The 21015-nt window shown below is 45.5% G+C and overlaps 1 protein-coding gene across 2 annotated transcripts in view; it reads left to right on the top strand.

Annotated features, from left to right (window-relative positions):
• Nucleotides 1–21015, top strand: part of GAS2L3 (growth arrest specific 2 like 3) — a 61986-nt gene that overhangs the window by 26280 nt on the left and 14691 nt on the right. Inside the window, exons 2-3 of one of the 2 annotated variants that reach the window (XM_069764300.1) lie at nt 9084–9143; nt 10018–10070. In XM_069764300.1, the coding sequence (XP_069620401.1) occupies nt 10053–10070 (18 nt within the window). In that variant the 5' untranslated portion in view covers nt 9084–9143; nt 10018–10052. The remainder of the gene's footprint in view (nt 1–9083; nt 9144–10017; nt 10071–21015) is intronic. The other variant, XM_069764301.1, reaches the window with a different exon arrangement.

Raw genomic sequence — 21015 nt, 5'->3', positions numbered from 1 at the left:
AAGCAGTTATTCTTTGTTTGATGGCTTGTGACTATCAATCATCCTCTTGATTACATTCCAGAGGTTTTCAATGGGGTTTAGGTCTGGAGATTGGGCTGCCCATGACAGGGTTTTGATGTGGTGGTCTCTTAATTTTTGCCGGAGCTGTATTTCACTGCAAGCTCACTTGAACAGATTAGTTCTTTATCCAGCCGCAAACATCTTACACAGAAAAGGCACAATCCCGCCAGTCTCCTATAACCTTCAGATCAAGCACCTTCCAGCGCCAAATAGAATAATTCAACTCTGGGCACAGTTCACACTGAACAGGTTGCAGCTCCAACACACAGACTGCTTAGCTTTCCTATCTGAGCCATGCAGTCTCCATTCAGAAAGAGCTCATATTTTGTGGCTGATCTCTCACCAGCAGCACACACTACCCTGCTTCATTCAGAAGACTGACACACCTAGTGAACACAGGCCTAGGTTTTTATTTAAAAAAAAAAAAAAAAGCTAGGCAAATGCATCTAATTAAGACATAATGTGGATAATACCACAGATTCTGTGCAGGGGGGAAACAAAAGGTATACAGAGAAAACAGCACAAGATCACAGCTGATTGTGAAGTAAAGCCTTGTTTAGAAACAGGTGTAATGTGTTGCCTCACAAAAATAACCAGCTGTGATCTCCTGTGTTCTTGCTTGAATCCTGTTTTGCTTCCTCCCCTCCTGTCCAGGAGCTGTGGTATGATCAGAATATTTTCCTGCACAGTCAGACACAGCCATTACACAGTACAAAGCACGGGCACATTTATAAGATCACCTCAGCACAGGAACATATATTTATTTTTTTAAATCCCTTCCTATTGTGGAAATTTTCATTCCAAGATCGAATGAATAAAATTTAACTTTTGTTAGTGGAAAAACACCTTTTTAATTTTAATGAAAGGGTACATTAGAAATGTGGGACATGTAGATTAGGAAAGTAGACTGTCATCGTTACCAGTGTGAGACATGTAATGACTAACAACCCCCTTGCATTTAAAATAAGCAATGGAGGCTGATTCTCAAGGAGATCTGTGCCTGGCCCGTAGCTTCTATCAGCTTATTTACATATAAGAAAATTTCTCTTGAATAAGACATTGGATCACAGATATCAAGGTATCATTTTATTCAAATTCCTGTCATCTGTATGGCCAAACATAGATGGCTTAGAAGGGTTGCTCTTATAGACAGATTCCCTTTAAAGGAGATCTGTCATGTCCTTTATATTGTACCTGCTCCTTTAGTCATAGGGGTGTGCTTCATTACGTTCAGTCAGGGTTGTTGCCGGCCACACAGTTTGACTTATGTTCCATAGGTTTGCGTCGACGTCACTTCAAATTCTACCCTTGCGCAGTGTGCATTGGGGAGGAACATTTGCGTATTGGCAAGCCACGCATGCACTGTGACGAGCTGCTCTCCCCATGTGCTCGCTGACGCTGTGAGTAGTTCTCTGGTTCACTGGTGCCGGCGCATGCGCACCCAATCAGTGAAGCTGGGAACTACTCAGGGCGCATGCGTAGGGTGCCACCCTCCCCAATACATAGTGCACTAGCGCGGGATTTCGAGTGACTTCGGCGCCAACCAGGGAACATTATTCAGATTGTGTGGCTGGCAACAACCCTTTTGCTAAGGATTACAGCGCTAATTTTTATGAAAAAAAAGTGTTAGGGTGCGTGTCCACGGTCTGGATTGTCGGCGCAGAAAACCCTCTACTCCCACAGCACCGGCCCCCTCTGTACGCATGGTGATTCCGGATGTGTTCATTGAACACATCTGGAATCGCCACTCCCTATAAATAGGACTGTTATTTACTTTGCGGCAACGAAGCGTCGCTGCAAGGTAAACAGGCATGCTGCGTCTTAAATGACACATGGCCGCTGGATTTGTGTTCGCACGCATAGTGGAGACTGGATTGGACGCTGCGGGTTGAACGCTGCGGCTGTATGCAGCGTTCAACCTGCAGCTAATCCGGATGTAATCCGGCACGTGGACACATACGCTTAACCCCTTCATGACCTTGGGATTTTTCGTTTTTCCGTGTTCGTTTTTTACTCCCCTCCTTCCCAGAGCCATAACTTTTTTTTATTTTTCCGTCAATTTGGCCATGTGAGGGCTTATTTTTTGCGGGACGAGTTGTACTTTTGAACGACATCATTGGTTTTAGCATGTCGTATACTAGAAAACGGGAAAAAAATTCCAAGTGCGGTGAAATTGCAAAAAAAGTGCAATCCCACACTTGTTTTTTGTTTGGCTTTTTTGCTAGGTTCACTAAATGCTAAAACTGACCTGCCATTATGATTCTCCAGGTCATTACGAGTTCATAGACACCTAACATGACTAGGTTATTTTTATCTAAGTGGTGAAAAAAAATTCCAAACTTTGCTAAAAAAAAAAAAAAAATTGCGCCATTTTCCGATACCCGTAGCGTCTCCATTTTTCATGATCTGGGGTCGGTTGAGGGCTTATTTTTTGCGTGCCGAGATGACATTTTTAATGATAGCATTTTGGTGCTGGTATGTTCTTTTGTTCGCCCGTTATTGCATTTTAATGCAATGTCGCGGCGACCAAAAAAATGTAATTCTGGCGTTTCGCATTTTTTTTCTCGCTACGCCGTTTAGTGATCAGGTTAATGCTTTTTTTTAATTGATAGATCGGGCGATTCTAAGCGAGGCGATACCAAATATGTGTAGATTTGATTTTTTTTTTTTATTCATTTATTTTGATTGGGGTGAAAGGGGGGTGATTTAAACTTTTATATTTTTTTCATTTTTTTCACATTTTTTTTTAACTTTTTTTTTTTAACTTTTGCCATGCTTCAATAGCCTCCATGGGAGGCTAGAAGCAGGCATAGCACGATCGGCTCTGCTACATAGCAGCGATCATCAGATCGCTGCTATGTAGCAGAATTGCAGGTGTGCTGTGAGCGCCGACCACAAGGTGGCGCTCACAGTTGCCGAGGATCAGTAACCATAGAGGTCTCAAGGACCTCTATGGTTACCATTCTGAAGCATCGCCGACCCCCGATCATGTGACGGGGTCGGCGATGACGTCATTTCTGGCCGGCCGGAAATGGTAGTTAAATGCCGCTGTCTGCGATTGACAGCGGCATTTAACTAGTTAATAGGTGCGGGCGATTCTGCCCGCGCCTATTACGGGCACATGTCAGCTGTTCAAAACAGCTGACATGTCCCGGCTTTGATGCGGGCTCACCGCGGAGCCCTGCATCAAAGCAGGGGATCTGACCTCGGATGTACTATCCCGTTCGAGGTCAGATAGGGGTTAATGATGCACTGGGGACTAGTGATGAGCGAGTGTACTGTTGCTCAGGTTTTCCCGAGCACGCTCTGGTGACCTCCGTATTTGTTATTGCTCGGAGATATAGTTTTCATCAGTTGCATGATTTACAGCTTCCAGATACGCTGAATACATGTGGGAATTCCCTAACAAACAGGCATTCCTCACATGTATTGAGTGTATCTGGAAGCCATAAATCATGCAACTGAGGCGATGAAAACTATATCTCCGAGCAATAACAAATACTCGGAGGTCACCAGAGCGTGCTCGGGAAAACCCAAGCAACAAGTACTCACTCATCACTACTGGGGACAGTTTACATGCTACATAGGACATGACAGGTTCCCTTTAAGGCTTCTTTCACACTTCCGTCTTCCAAATCTGCACAGGATCCATCAAGACGTTGAAATGACAGATCCTGTGCAGATTGTGGAAAACGTGTGCACTGGGCCCGTCTTTCTGACGGACCCGTCGAGCTTATGTGCACCTGTTGTGTATGCGTCGTCTTAGCGGTTTTCCACTTTGAAAACACATACACAGCACAAACCAGGTTAAAAAAAAATAAAACACAGTATTCTCACCTACCGGCGTTCCCAGCAGCTAGCGTTACTTCCTAGTACATTGCAAAATCTTGCAAGAAGTCGCGGTCGAGACCGACTTCTCGTGAGACTTTGCAATGTATTACTAGGAAGTAACGCTAGCTGCCGGAAACATCATTGACGCTGCGCCGGAACGCCGGTAGGTGAGAGTACTGCAATTTCTTTATAACCTGGTTTGTGCTGTGTATGCGTTTTCGCAGTGGAAAACCGCTAAGACGCATACACAACAGGTGCACATAGCCTCGATGGGTCCGTCAGAAAGACGGGCCCAGTGCACATGTTTTTACATTATATCTTGCTACTGTTGATGCTGCATAAAAGAGACAGCGAGCGAGACAGAATTTCCCTGACGGGAAATTCTTCCACGCATGCTCTCTTTGAACAGGCGGGACCCATCGCTGGATTCCTGCTTTTCACAGGCAGCGACGCTGACCGATTTTTCTGACGTGCAGAAAAAACGTTCCTCTGAACGTTTTCTCTGCCCGACGGACCGTTTTTTTATGCAGGATCCAGTGAAAGACGGATGAAATGGATGGCCATCCGTCACAATCGCTAATACAAGTCTATGATAAAATGCAGGATCCCGCATTCTCAAAAATCGACGGATTGTGACGGGAGCTGAAAGACGGAAGTGTGAAAGAGGCGTAAGGAGGGGATTGAGGTCAGGTCTCTTGATCCTAGAAACATATCCTCCCAAAACTAACAAAATATGGCTGGCATAAGTGGAGGTACATTGAGAAAATGTTGCCAACAGTGGCCACCACTAGGGGCAGCATATTTAGCTCCCTATAACTTTAAAGAGGTTGTCCAGTACTTTTTATGATTGGTGGGAATCGGACTCCCTGCACCCCCACCAATCAGCTGTTCTCGCCTCCAGTGGTGGCTGCCTGATGTAAACGCTGTGCGGAGCTGGACACCACAGATCTGTACACTAGGTTTCCACTGCAGGACAGTTCTCATTGAAATGAATAGAAGCTGGTCTGCAGCGGCCATTAATCAGCGCTGTTCGACTCCAAATGTTTGCACCTGATTACCACGGGTGGTGATAACAGCTGGGTGTGTGGTCCCACCAATCTTATGTGGGTCATCAGTAAAGTTCTGTGACATATAAATACATATACAATGAGGTCGGCACGTGGCTGCTATCAGTATATTCTTTCATACTTTATTCCTATTCTGATGCTTGGCTTTTCCAGACAGTGACTGAGGATGCCATTTCCCAATTGTGACAATGAAGGTTCTGTCTTAAATGTCATAGAACAGTTTTCTGGTGCAGAAATCATTCTTTGGCCTTCGGATGTAAATCCCTCCATTCATCTGTAGCCCATGTGGGTGGCAGCACTGGGTGTTTTATCTTATTGCTGGGGGGTCTCTCACATTCCTGCGCCAGATGGTCACTACTTAGACTCTCCATTGCCTAGTTTCTTACTGATTTTCTTCGTTATGCCAGCATACAGCACAGAAATCGACCTGTACTTCCTGCAGATGTTTCTGGATTCTGGGAGGAAATGAACACATTGAAAACCTATACGGTATATGCATTCAATGCAGCGACTTCCCTTTTGCTCAGGCTCTAGTGCCCAACACTGCAAATCAGCCCCCTGCGTACAACCCAGGTTAAGGCCACATTCAGATGGCCATGGTGCAAGTACATGTTATATCTGTTTTGTTATTTTTTTCCCAAGGATACAACGCGCACCCTTTATAATCTATGGTGCAATTCACATGTCTGTTTTTTCCGGTATCACAGATTAAAAAGGCTGATACAAGTCTATGGGTTTGTAAAAACATGTAGCACATGGATGACACTTGTGTGCTGCACTTATTTAATGTTACAAAGTATAGGAGACGATATGGAATTTATATATTTCTTGCAGACCGCACACTGATGTAAAATACTGACACTAGTAAGATTTTTTTTTTTTCACGTATGTGAATATAGATGAGTGAATGAGGGCTTAGGGTATTTGCTGCGTTTTTGTCACAAAAACTGAAGGATTTCCCAGGACCAGCAAAGTGAGTAAGATTATTTTTCCTTGCAGATTTGAAGCTGTTTCAAATTTTTTTTCTTGAGAAGTTTTTCACCTATTTTAATGAATGGGGAAAAACTTATTTTATGCTGCGTTTTTCTTGCCAACACTCCAGTATTTGCAGCAGAAATGTCTTTCATCAAATAGTTAATGTGCGCACATACCCTAAAGCAGGGATGGGGAGCATAGTGGTGGTGATCAGAAGCACACTTTTTACCTCTGGTCACTGCCTCTGGTCGGCAGTAAGATCGTTACCTGCGGTCACAGCTGCAGGCTTATGCTGTCATCTGACAACCAGGGAGGCGTAGTTCTCTGCCGGCGGTAATGATCTTGCCACTGATGAGAGGCAGTGTTTTCCGCGTGATCATGCACATGACAACATCACAAACACTGGATGTTCGGGTCCCCATTCAAGTGAATGGGGTTCTGGTACCCAAACAAAACTTCGGCCTAACCCGCTGTACCCGAATGTCTAGGGGTTCACCCATCACTAGCCATGTGTGATTTGCGCACTTGTGATCACAAGTTGATGATTTTCTCTACTGGTCTCGAAAGAAACTGAAGACAAAGTGGTCATAAGTATGATAAAAGTAAATGGAATATGGTCAGTCATGTGACGAGTACTGGATCTGTATAATGGAGCATATATTACACGGCTAGGATTCCTCATGTTACAGTACCTACAGATTTTCTATATGTCCCTCAAACTCCTTTAGCCTTCCCGCATATGACTGCAGCTGCTGGCTGTTATCCCAGTACACGGACCTCCATAATTGAGGCTTGTGTGATCTCATGCACTATGTTTTGAACTTGTCATTCTTTTATAATGAAATGATGTGGCATGTGCAGAAAGGCATGGAAATTGTGCTGCGAGAACAAATGTGGTATTATGTTTTGTGTGCCATCCTAAATATCTGACCCCGTGTCTCTCTGATTTCATATGCTCGGCTAGCTTGTGTGGGTGTAGTGACATGCATGTTTCCAGTCCGGCATGGGGCTGGGAAAGCGAACGCTCACTGACTCTTAGCACAAGCATTCCCAGTGTTTACTACCAGATGCATGAATAGTGGGTTTGTTACAGGAACAAATCCTCTGGAAAAATGTGAAAAGGTCCCAAATGGAACGTAATCTTTCAACTGAAGAGAAGTAGTTGATTGGAATGATGCAGTCAGCTTTCTACACTGTAATGACCCAACGGCATCGGTCGCCAGTAAAGTTGGCATGGGTGTTGGGAGGCATCAGTCCCATTGTCACGGGTGTATAAAATCCAGCCCTGGTCATGCAGTCTGCCTTTACTTTAGTGAAAGAATGCTTGTTCTAAAGCGTGGTCCTGTAAGTAGGACACCACTGGGGTAAGCCAGTTTGTAATCCATTATTGAAAAAGTGATTGGTGTTATTGAAAGTGTAAGAACAGTAACTCGGCCATGATGATAATGATGATGATAATCTTTTTTTTTTTTATATAGCGCTAACATATTCCGCAGCGCTTTACATTTTGCACACATTCTCATCACTGTCCCCGATGGGGCTCACAATCTAAATTCCCTATCAGTATGTCTTTGGAATGTGGGAGGAAACCGGAGTACCCGGAGGAAACCCACGCAAACACGGAGAGAACTCTTTGCAGATGTTGTCCTTGGTGGGGTTTGAACCCAGGACTCCAGCGCTGCAAGGCTGCAGTGCTAACCACTGCTCCACCGTGCCGCCCTGTGGAGACCACGTAAAGTTAGTGGGGTCGCTGAGTGCTGAGGCCCATAGTGCATACGTCACCAATGCTCTGACTTAGTAACTGCACAGTCCACACCTCCTCTGGCAGTAACATTGGCATAACCACAATTCATAGTGCATTTTGTGGCATGAGTTTCCATGGCCGAGCAGATGTCTTACATCCCCAAGCACAATAAGTGTTGGATGGAGTGGTGTAAAGCATGCCACCACTGGAATTTAGAGCAGTCGAAACCTGTTCTGTGGAGCAATGAATTGTACTTCTTTAATTTGCAGTCTAATGGGCGAGTTTGGTGAATGCCAGGAGCGCATTACTTGTCTGGCTGCATTGTGTCGACTGTAAAGTTTGGAGTGATAATGCCATCTAGTTATTGTTCAGGGTTTAGTTTAGGTCCCTGTAGAACGTAGTAGTATGTCCCATGCCCGGTACCTGTGTAATAAGCTAATCCTGCACCATACCCAGGAGTTGCTACCTGTGCCACACAGCCATCTGTCCGTAAAAGTCAGCCATATAAAAATAATAAACTGCATGGAAACGTCTGTAAAGTGAAAAATTTAAACTCATTATTTTTTTTATTTTTTTGCCACCATACCTCCCTAAAAAGAATTTCAATAAAATTTTTAAAAAAAGTTAGTAGGCCACGCAAAAAATGGCCTCACACTGCTCCATTGACTGCAGAAAATTGAGTAATAAAGTGACAGGTCTCAGAAACTGGAGATATAAACTTGTTGCATTTTTATAAATTTTCAACTGTTTTTCACAAAGTCTGGGACTTCAGAAATCTCATGCACACAGCTTGTATTTTTGTGCCCAGTATTTTGTGCAAAGCCTTGGGTTTTGCAGAATGAAGCATGTCTCTTTTTTCAAGATGTTTTCAGCCTATTTCACCCATTGAAAGCAATGGGTGGTGAAAAAAAGAGGTATCAGGTTTTGCTGCGTTTTTGGTACCAAAATCTGATGAAGTAGAAAGATGTACGACCATGGCTGGTCCGTGCTTTGTAATCTGACTGTGAAATGCCAATGTGTGAATCTGGCCTTAGACACTGAAGTTCTTGTGGATCTTGGAAACCTGTAGTCATTTTTCTGGTGTCCATTTTTCCTCTTACACTAATGGTGTGTAATGGAGCTGGATGCTAATGTGTGGTCTCGGATTACCTTTCGGATCTCTTTCGACATTTTGATCAGTTATTGGTATATTTTCAAGCAAAACCAAAGTACGTAAAAGTATAAAACTCCTGCTTTAGTATATAGCTACAAAATCGGCACTTGTAAAAGTGGCGTTATTCTTTTGCCCACACAGTTCTTACTTCATGTAGCCATAGTCCTCTGAGGGTTATTGCTAATTTTAGTTTTGCTCGTTGGCTATATAGTTAAGCAGTGTTCATTTATCTGTGTAATGTTTTTCTCCACAGGTCATGGCGGCCAGTGTTCACTTGTAGAACAGCCCATGTTGGAAAGTTCCTGAAGATCAGGTGAGTTTTCTCCTTGGGTCTGGTCTCGAGACTGGAACAAGCCATTTTTCAAGGTATAAGGCTAGGAGCACACGGAGTTTGGGAGCTTTCCCACGATAAATATAGCCTTTAATACTCTCATTGGTTGACATTCACCAGAGATGGATATATATGGTGGCAAATGTCTTAACATCCACCCTGACTGAGGCGTAGACCTTCTAAGTATATGTAACTCTGCGTTTTCTCACAACCGTGATCGCTCTAGCCTTATACAGTGAAGAAGTGGCTGGTCTTGTCCTAAAACTGGTTGATTATTGTACACCCTAATATTCTAGGAATCAAATGAAAGATCATTTACACTAGACAGTTGTATGTTAGCCATAAAATGTGGGGTATCGCTACGTTATAGTCTTGGTGTAAGATCCCCACTGATCTAATATCAATGTCCTATCCCGTGGATAGTTCATCTATCTGAAATAACCGGACAGCCCTGTCAAGATGAGCACAGTTCAGTAAACGGTAATCGCTGCTGAGAACTACAGATCCGCTTCCATGCATTTGAATATGAGCTGGTTGTCTGTACCCGGTGGTGGCTGCTACTCTATGAATGCCGCTGAATATCACCGCTCCTCCGTGTAATGTTCACATTCTTATAGAACTCTGATTAAATCCTTGGTGTAAATCAAATTCAGATTTCCTTCCACATGGGCGCTATCGTCATTGCTTGTTGGGAAGTCCTATATATCTGGACTAACAGTGGGTTCATGGTTGGCTGCTCCCTTGGATTAGCTACCAATAGTACTGAAGCACCAGGGGACCTATATATTGAACTGTTTGCTACCTGGAGTTCATTTACATCTGTAAGTAAACTTTTATACTTTTTTTTTTTTTGTAGCAGTTTTAGAAATTGAGCGTAATCTGAGGATAAATATGAATCCAGCAATTCAGGTAAATATTCCCCATTTTACAACTACTACATCTTTTGAAATGCTGCAACTACTAGTACTCCCTGACGGCAACAAGCCACTCCGTGCCAATTAATGCTTCATCACTGTTTTGCCTAAGCATTGTTTTTAATTCTTGCGTGTAAAGCCCGCCATGCAAATTAGATGGCTGTCGGCTGAACGATGCTTTGGCCGATCATTCGGCTAGCTGCCATCTCTAACCCATAGACAGGAGCACTCATTCGGCCAAGTACCCCTGTGTTCTGCATGTGGGAGGTGGTGACTAGAGTTGAGCGACTTTTAGTTTTTTTAGGGTCGAGTCGGGTTTCGCGAAACCCGACTATCTCAACAGTCGAGTGGAATCGGCCGATTATCGCGAAAAGTCGGGGATCGACCGAAACACGAAACCCAATGCAAGTCAATGGGGGAGCATAGTCGGCAGTGAGTGGAGGCCAGGAAAACATGTACAGTGCCCATTTTAATGGCAAAAACATCCATTCTTGTTACTGAAGCTTGTCGATCTTAATTTACCTTATAATAATAGAAAGGCATAAAGGCATTGGAAATTGGGGGTCATTTGGCTAAAGTTGTGGGGGGTAGGGCAGGTTCAAGTATTTAGTGGGCCCAGGAAATCTGGACCACGTCACGGCAGTGGAGCAGGGAGAGGTAAGCATTTCAACTTTGCAAGTGCTGTGATCCTGAGCAAGCAGGGGGGGCCCCACTCGTTGGCATTGGCACTGGCACAGGGCCCCTCAAAGTACAGCGGTGTGTTTGCACGGCGGGGGCGCCTCCCACCGGCAGCGACACTTTTGCTTACTATGAGGGGCCCTGTGGCAGTGACGTCGCCAACGAGTATTCCTCCCTCCACCTGATGAAGGAACCTGCACTTTAACCTGCACCTTCCTCTTTGTCCCCGTGTAAGGTGGTATGGTATGCGGGAAGAGGAACCTGACTTTCAGCAGGGTCACAATCTTGCTGTGTAGCGTGCACGGGGAATGTTGCGTTATGGGTCAATGTACCAGCAGACTCATCTATCACTGCCTGGGCAATGGGCAGGATGAGGAGGAAACACAGATATAGGCCCAAAGAATAAAGTGGGCTAAATGCAGTTCAAAATTGGTAACAGGACTAACCAGGGGGCATTGCAGTGGAGGACAACTGTAATGAGAGGCTGACACAGAGAGTAGGCCCAAATCAGTAAGTAGTCTAAATGCAGTTCAAAATTGGCAACAGTAGTAAACAGGCGGCACAGCTTTGTTCAGTGGAGGAGAACAGCAAGTAGCGGCAGACACCGATAGTAGGCCCCAACCCAACTAGTAGGCCAAATGCAGTCTAACATTAACAACTACTTAACGAGAGCCTGAAAATGGAATTTCAGGACAGGAAACCAGGAGAACCTCAAGGAGCGGCAGACACTGTTAGTAGGCCCCAACCCAACTAGTAGGCCAAATGCAGTTGTTCCATTTAACAACTATTTAACAAGAGCCTGAAGATAGAAGCTCAGGAAAGGCAACCTGGAGAACACCTTGGAGCGGAAGACACCATCTCTACAACCCAGACCCAACTTGTAGGCCTAATGCAGTGTTGTTTCAACAACTACTTAACGAGAGCTAGAAGATCGAAGCTATGAAGAGGCAACCTGGAGAACACCTTGGAGCGGAAGACACCGTCTCTACAACCCAGACCCAACTTGTAGGCCTAATGCAGTGTTGTTTCAACAACTACTTAACGAGAGCTAGAAGATCGAAGCTATGGAGAGGCAACCTGGAGAACACCTTGGAGCGGCAGACACAGTTAGTAGGCCCTACCGAAGTAGTAGCCCCAATGCAGTTTTCAAATTCCTATAGGCTGAAAACCAGACTATTGACGCTCAGCTTTTTTCAGAGGAGGACAGCTGTATTGAGTGGCGCAGACAGACACAGATAGTAGGCCTTAAACAAAAAATTTGGCTCAATGCAGTTTAAAAAAGGTTACAGGGGTACACAGGCAGCATTGCTCTGGTCAGTGGAGGACAATTTCAATTATGGACCGCAGACAGACTTAGTACGCCTACAATTAAAAAAAGGATGCTCTATGCAATTTAAAATAGGTTCCAGGGGTACACGGGCAGCATTGGTCTGGTCAGTGAAGGACTATTGGAAGGAGGGACCGCAGACAGGCTTAGTAGGCCTAACATAACAAAAGTAGGCTGTAGGCACTTTAAAATAGCTTCCAGGGGTACACGGGCAGCAGTGGTGTGGTCAGTGGAGGACTATTGGAAGGATAGACCGCAGACAGGCTAAGGCTACGTTCACATTTGCGTTGTGCGCCACTGCGTCGGCGACGCAACGCAAATAAAAACGCGCAAAAACGCTGCGTTTTGCGACGCATGCGTCGTTTTTTGCCGAAATTTGGACGCAAGAAAAATGCAACTTGTTGCGTTTTCTGCGCCCGACGCTTGAGGCAAAAAAAAAACGCATGCGTCGCACAACGCAGCACAACGCATGACCATGCGTCCCCCATGTTAAATATAGGGGCGCATGACGCATGCGTCGCCGCTGCGTCGCCCGACGCAAACACGCAAAACGCTAATGTGAACGTAGCCTTAGTAGGCCTAACATAACAAAAGTTGGCTGTAGGCACTTTAAAATAGCTTCCAGGGGTACACGGGCAGCAGTGGTGTGGTCAGTGGATGAGTATTGGAAGGAGGGACCGCAGACAGGCTTAGTAGGCCTAACATAACAAAAGTAGGCTGTAGGCCCTTAAAAATAGCTTCCAGGGGTACACGGGCAGCAGTGGTCTGGTCAGTGGAGGACTATTGGAAGGATGGACCGCAGACAGGCTTAGTAGGCCTAACATAACAAAAGTTGGCTGTAGGCACTTTAAAATAGCTTCCAGGGGTACACGGGCAGCAGTGGTGTGGTCAGTGCAGGAGTATTGGAAGGAGGGACCGCAGACAGGCATAGTAGGCCTAACATAACAAAAGTAGGCTCTATGCACTTGGAATTATCTTGCAGGGGTACACAGGCAGCATTGGTGTTGTCAGCGGAGGCCGATTGTAATGAGTGTCTGACAGTTAGTACTCCCAAAAAATAAATAGATGTTAATGTCTCGCAATACAACAAAACCAAAAAACAAAAGGGTGGCATACTTAGGTACAGGGGTGGGCTCCTCTGCTGTGTTTCTGACCTAGTAATTTGGCGCAAAGTATTTACTGGTGTAAACATAGGACACTGCCCCAGACTATTTTAAGTAGCATCATACATGTCAACACATTGGTATTGTCAGTGCCAGGCATTGAAGGATGTCAGCGCATAGACTAAACATTGGTGGAGCTGTGAGAGATAATTTTGCAAATCGTAGAGCACTGTTTAAGCTGGGGGGGGGGGGGAACTGTCTTGTGGCCGGCGGTACAGGCCCAGGGCCGCTCATGTCACAACGGTGTGTTTGACGTTGGTTGCGCGCCACCACCGCCAGAGACACTTTATTGTACTATGAGGGACCCAGTGGCAGTGCCGTCGACCAAAAGCGTGCACACCCACCTCTTCAGACAAACGGCACTCTCACTGGTGCTTGCGCCAAGTGGCGAGACCACGGCCCCGTGGGGGGGAGTTTGGCCATTTAGGGAGGTGTAAACATGTCGTATGCTGGACAAACAGCTGCTGCAAATTACGAGATTGGAAAAGTCAGTCAGAGTAGTCCACAAGCAAGACCTTTTCATTGGAAAGCTAGGTGTCAGCCGGGAAAGGTGGGGCAAAATAATTTGAAATCCAGTAGTGGTTCATTTTAATGAAGGTTAGATCATCAACATTTTGGGTAGCCAGACGAGTCCTTTTTTCGGTTAATATTGAACCAGCAGCACTGAATACTCTTTCTGATAGCACACTAGCTGCTGGGCAAGCAAGCTCCTGCAATGCATATTCTGCCAATTCTGGCCAGGTGTCTAATTTAGATGCCCAGTAATCAAATGGGAATGACGGTTGAGGGAGAACATCAATAAGGGATGAAAAATAGTTAGTAACCATACTGGACAAATGTTGTCTCCTGTCACTTTGAATTGATGCTGCAGTACCTGTCCTGTCTGCGGTCATAGCAAAATCACTCCACAACCTGGTCAGAAAATCCCTCTGTCCAACGCCACTTCTGATTTGTGCACCTCTAACACCTCTGGTCTGCTGCCCCCTGCAGCTCGTGTCAGAACGATCACGGGCGCTGTGTGCTGGGAATGCCTGAATCAAACGGTCAACAAGAGTTGATTGTTTGATTGCTAATATTTGTTCCAGGTTCTCATGTGGCATAATATTTTGCAATTTGCCTTTATAGCGAGGATCAAGGAGGCAGGCCAACCAGTAATCGTCATCGGTCATCATTTTAATAATGCGTGTGTCCCTTTTGAGGATACGTAAGGCATAATCCGCCATGTGGGCCAAAGTTCCAGTTGTCAAATCTGCGGTTGTGCTGGGTTGAGGGGCAGTTTCAGGCAAATCTACGTCACTTGTGTCCTTCAAAAAAACAGAACCCGGCCTTGCCACGCCACCAATTTCCAGTGGTCCCGGAGAAGCTTCCTCATTAAAAAAATACTCATCCCCATCATCCTCCTCATCCTCCTCCTCCTGTTCGCCCGCTACCTCGTCCTGTAGACTGCCCTGACCAGACAATGGCTGACTGTCATCAAGGCTTTCCTTTTCCTCTGCTGCAGACGCCTGCTCCTTTATGTGCGTCAATCTTTGCATCAGCAGACGCATTAGGGGGATGCTCATTCTTATTATGGCGTTGTCTGCACTTACCAGCCGTGTGCATTCCTCAAAACACTGAAGGACTTGACACATGTCTTGTACCTTCGACCACTGCACACCTGACAACTCCATGTCTGCCATCCTACTGCCTGCCCGTGTATGTGTATCCTCCCACAAAAACATAACAGCACGCCTCTGTTCGCACAGTCTCTGAAGCATGTGCAGTGTGGAGTTCCACCTTGTTGCAACGTCGATGATTAGGCGATGCTGGGGAAGGTTCAAAGACCGCTGATAGGTCTGCATACGGCTGGAGTGTACGGGCGAACGGCGGATATGCGAGCAAAGTCCGCGCACTTTGAGGAGCAGGTCGGATAACCCTGGATAACTTTTCAGGAAGCACTGCACCACCAGGTTTAAGGTGTGAGCCAGGCAAGGAATGTGTTTAAGTTGAGAAAGGGCGATGGCAGCCATGAAATTACTTCCGTTATCACTCACTACGTTGCCTGCCTCAAGATCTACAGTGCCCAGTCACGACTGCGTTTCTTTCTGCAAGAACTCGGACAGAATTTCCGCGGTGTGTGTTGTCGCCCAAACACTTCATAGCCAATACAGCCTGCTGACGCTTGCCAGTAGCTGCCCCATAATGGGACACCTGGTGTGCAACAGTGGCAGCTGCGGATGGAGTGGTTGTGCCACTGCGGTCTGTGGACGAGCTCTCGCTTCTGCAGGAGGACGAGGAGGAGGGGGGCGAACGGCTACAGCCAACTGTTTCCTAGACCGTGGGCTAGGCAGAACTGTCCCAAAATTGCTGTCCCCTGTGGACCCTGCATCCACCACATTCACCCAGTGTGCCGTGATGGACACGTAACGTCCCTGGCCATGCCTACTGGTCCATGCATCTGTTGTCAGATGCACCTTTGTACTCACAGATTGCCTGAGTGCATGGACGATGCGCTCTTTAACATGCTGGTGGAGGGCTGGGATGGCTTTTCTCGAAAAGAAGTGTCGACTGGGTAGCTCGTAGCGTGGTTCAGCGTAGTCCATCAGGGCTTTGAAAGCGTCGCTTTCAACTAACCGGTAGGGCATCATCTCTAACGAGATTAGTCTAGCTATGTGGGCGTTAAAACCCTGTGTACGCGGATGCGAGGATGAGTACTTCCTTTTTCTAACGAGAGTCTCATGTAGGGTGAGCTGGACTGGAGAGCTGGAGATCGTGGAACTAGCGGGGGTGCCGGTGGACATGGCAGACTGAGAGACGGTTGGAGACGATATTCTTGCTGGTGCCCTAGATGCAGTGTTTCCTACTACGAAACTGGTGATTCCCTGACCGAGTGCTTTGGCCTGGCAACGAAACCTGCACAGATACTGCAGATGGTGCGGAAAATGGTGGCCTTACAGTGACGGAAGGGATGTAGCGTTGCTGACTAGCTTCATTGGCCGAGGGTGCTACAACCTTAAAGGACGTTTGGTAGTTAGTCCAGGCTTGCAAATGCATGGTGGTTAAATGTCTATGCATGCAACTTGTATTTAGACTTTTCAGATTCTGACCTCTGCTTAAGGTAGTTGAACATTTTTGACAGATGACTTTGCGCTGATCAATTGGATGTTGTTTAACCCCTTACCGGCATCGGACGTACTATACCGTCCGATGCCGGCTCCCCTGCTTTGATGCAGGGCTCCGCGGTGAGCCCGCACCAAAGCCGGGACATGTCAGCTGTTTTGAACAGCTGACATGTGCCCGTAATAGGCGCGGGCAGAATCGCGATCTGCCCGCACCTATTAACTAGTTAAATGCCGCTGTCAAACGCAGACAGCGGCATTTAACCACCGCTTCCGGCCGGGCGGCCGGAAATGATGTCATCGCCGACCCCCGTCACATGATCGGGGGTCGGCGATGCTTGTGAATGGTAACCATAGAGGTCCTTGAGACCTCTATGGTTACTGATTGCCCGTCGCTGTGAGCGCCACCCTGTGGTCGGCGCTCACAGCACACGTGCAATTCTGCTACATAGCAGCGATCAGCAGATCGCTGCTATGTAGCAGAGCCGATCGTGCTATGCCTGCTTCTAGCCTCTCATGGAGGCTATTGAAGCATGGCAAAAGTTTAAAAAAAAAAAAAAAGTTTAAAAAAATGTGAAAAAAATAAAAAAAACATAAAAGTTTAAATCACCCCCCTTTCGCCCCAATCAAAATAAATCAATAAAAAAAATATCAAATCTACGCATATTTGGTATCGCCGCGCTCAGAATCGCCCGATCTATCAATTAAAAAAAAGTATTAACCTGATCGCTAAACAGCGTAGCGGGGAAAAAATTCGAAACGCCAGAATTACGTTTTTTTTGGTCGCCGCGACATTGCATTAAAATGCAATAACGGGCGATCAAAAGAACGTATCTGCACCGAAATGCTATCATTAAAAACGTCATCTCGGCACGCAAAAAATAAGCCCTCAACCGACCCCAGATGATGAAAAATGGAGACGCTACGAGTATCGGAAAATGGCGCAATTTTTTTTTTTTTTTTTTTTTTTTTTTTTTTAGCAAAGTTTGGAATTTTTTTTCACCACTTAGATAAAAAACAACCTAGTCATGTTTGGTGTCTATGAACTCGTAATGACCTGGAGAATCATAATGGCAGGTCAGTTTTAGCATTTAGTGAACCTAGCAAAAAAGCCAAACAAAAAACCAATGTGGGATTGCACTTTTTTTGCAATTTCACCGCACTTGGAATTTTTTTTCCCGTTTTCTAGTACACGACATGCTAAAACCAATAATGTCGTTCAAAAGTACAACTCGTCCCGCAAAAAATAAGCCCTCACATGGCCAAATTGACAGAAAAATAAAAAAGTTATGGCTCTGGGAAGGAGGGGAGCGAAAAACGAACACGGAAAAACGAAAAATCCCCCGGTCATGAAGGGGTTAAAAAAAATGCCAGACTGCACTTTCTAGCATCGGATACCTTTTCAGGCATTGCAGACTGAGCTTCTTTAACCGGATGGCCACGCTGTCCTCCAACTGGTTTTGGCTTTGCCACGCGTTTTGGGCCAGATACGGGCCCGGCAGATGGAACCTGTTGCGATGTTGATGCCTGCTGCGGCCCCTCCTCCTCCGCTTCCGAACTACTGCCGCCTGCACCCTGTTCCCCCCCAATGGCTGCCAATCAGGGTCAACAACTGGAATCATCTATGACCTCCTCTTCTATCTCATGTGCAACTTCGTCTGTGTTACAGTGTAAGCCGGTGGTATAGCGTTTGTGACGGGGCACCATAGTCTCAACAGAGTCTGATTCTGGATCAGTACACTGCGAGGGCAATGTGGTGGTCTGAGTCAAAGGAACAGCATAGTAATCTGGCTGTGGCTGTGCATCTGCGCACTCCATGTCCGATTCAACTTGTAATGGGCATGGCCTGTTAACTGTTTCACTTTCTAACCCAAGAATGGTATGTGTAAAGAGCTCCATGGAGTAACCCGTTGTCGCCTGACGCATCCTTCTCTGTTGTTGTTTTTGCTGAACAGGACAATGGAGCGACTTGTCCCTGAGCGTGAACATCCACTAACGACGCGCTGCTTTTACATTTACCAGTTTCAGAAGAGGAGGCAAAAGCGCTAGGGGCTGAGTCGGCAAGGAAAGCCAAAACTTGCTCTTGCTGCTCCGGCTTTAAAAGCGGTTTTCCTACTCCCAGAAAAGGGAGCGTTCGAGGCCTTGTGTAGCCAGACGACGAATCTGGCTCCACAGCTCGAGACTTAGGTGCTATATTGTTTTTCCCACGACCACCTGATGCTCCACCACCACTACCTTCATTACCAGCTGGCAATGAACGCCCACGGCCACGACGTCTTCCACCAGACTTCTTCATTGTTTTAAAAACGTAACCAAAGTAACGGTATTTGTTACTGTAAAACAACTTACAAGGTGAACTCAAACTTCTGTAGGATTTAGATATCCCTTTATAGGTGGGTGAGACTGCAAGGAAAATCAGGCACAATGTTACACACTCGGGTTTTCTGTGGCACAAAATGAGAAAGATGCCACACACGCAGGACTGGCTCTGAAGCACAAATGCCAATATTAATCTCCCACTATTTTTTTTTTTTTTTTTTCAGGGAGAATTTAAAAACCAAAATAAAAAAAAAAGACACTAGGCTTTCTGTGGCCCACAATTTGAGAGAGATGCCACACACGCAGGACTGTCACTCAAGCACAAATGCCAATCTTAATCTCCCACTTCTGTTTTGTTTCTGGGAGAATTGTCAAGAAATCAGGCCCAGTATTACACACTAGGCTTTCTGTGCCCTAAAATTGGAGATAGATGGCACACACAGGACTGGCACTCTAGCACAAATGCCAAGATTATTCTCCCACTATTTATTTTTTTTCAGGGAGAATTAAAAAAAAAACAGGGACTGTCCTACAATTACTATCTCCCTGCAGTAATCTCAGCAAGGTATGGCAGGCAGCAATAACAAGGAGTGGACTGCTGCACAAATTCAATCAAAAGTGTGGACAAACAAACAAGATAGCTGTGCAGAAAGGAAGGAACTACAGGATTTGTGCTTTGAAAAAAGCAGTTGGTTTGCACAGCGGCATACACACAGCAATGCAGCTATCAGGGAGCCTTCTAGGGCAGCCCAATGAGCTACAGCGCTGAGGAAAAAAAATGTAGCTTCCACTGTCCCTGCAAACAAAAGGTGGTGTTGGACAGTGGAAATCGCTACAGCACAAGCGGTTTGGTGGTTAATGGACCCTGCCTAACACTATCCCTGCTTCTAACGAAGCGGCAGCAACCTCTCCCTATGCTCAGATCAGCAGCAGTAAGATGGCGGTCGGCGGGAACGCCCCTTTATAGCCCCTGTGATGCCGCAGACAGCAAGCCAATCACTGCAATGCCCTTCTGTAAGATGGTGGGGACCAGGACCTATGTCATCACACTGCCCACACTCTGCGTCCACCTTCATTGGCTGAGAAATGGCGCTTTTCGCGTCATTGAAACGTGACTTTGGCGCGAAAGTCGCGTACCTCATGGCCGACCCCACACAGGGGTCGGGTTTCATGAAACCAGACTGTGCCAAAAGTCGGCGACTTTTGAAAATGAACGATCCGTTTCGCTCAACCCTAGTGGTGACGCCTTATCTCGGGGAGAGCAAACGTATCAGCAGTCTGAATTCAGACATGCCGAATCATGTCTCCCCCGACAATCAATGACGCTCCCATGCACATTTGACTGTTGACAGGACATTAATCGGTGTATGGGAAGCTTCAGACACATGCTCACTACACCCTATTTTACTGAAACCGTTACCATATGCAATTAATGTCAGTGACCTCATAATACATACTATGCTGATGATGTCATTCTGAACTCATGATGATGTCACAATGATATATGGATTTAATATATCATGACCTCCTTATATAATCCTGGCATCTTTAATATAGCATTATGACATTACTGACAAAAAATAATAGCATTGACATTATCAATATAGCATTATAATATCAGGATATTGTGAAATCAATGTAGCATCATCATGATATCACTAATATGGCATTATGACCTCATTAATATACGAATGATGTCTTGATTCAACACACTATTGCCATCAGTGTCATGATGCCATAATGCTTTTTTAAGAATGACAATGTCACAATGCTATATTGATGCCACGGTGGTCATTGTACTTTTGACAATTTCAGAAAGCTATTTTGATAACATCATACTATATAGATGGTGTTACAGTGGCATTCTTGTACATTGATGTTGTGATGGTTTTCATAATGCCATATTGATGGTCACCATGATTCATGATGCTAAAGTTATGAGATTTCATAATGATGTCCTAATGCTATAATGTTGATTGCAGCATGTCATAATGCTATAATGATGATGATGATACCATGTTACGATGCTGTGTGATGTCTTGATGTAATGTAGTCTGGTTTTATGCATGGAAATCTACATAAATATAGTACGTACAATGAATGCAGTATAGTGAGGGGATCACCTGAGGCATTGGATCAAGTATAAAAGTGCAAATTTTATTTATACTGTACAACACAAAGAAACCCACGAAACACATGTTAAAAACTTTTAAAATGTTCACACATGTGACCTAAACACAATACCACATGGCTCATAATAAAGCCAACCCCCTGACCAAACTTCCCAACGATAATACAGTAGAGTATCCTTGTTAATACAAGGTCTGGTATCTATGTGAACAGCACTTTTAGCTC

This window comes from Ranitomeya imitator, chromosome 4 (assembly GCF_032444005.1).
Source record: "Ranitomeya imitator isolate aRanImi1 chromosome 4, aRanImi1.pri, whole genome shotgun sequence".
Classification (NCBI taxonomy): domain Eukaryota; kingdom Metazoa; phylum Chordata; class Amphibia; order Anura; family Dendrobatidae; genus Ranitomeya; species Ranitomeya imitator.
The sequence above is the reverse complement of the archived record's forward strand: the minus strand, read 5'-3'. Positions and strand labels throughout refer to the sequence as shown.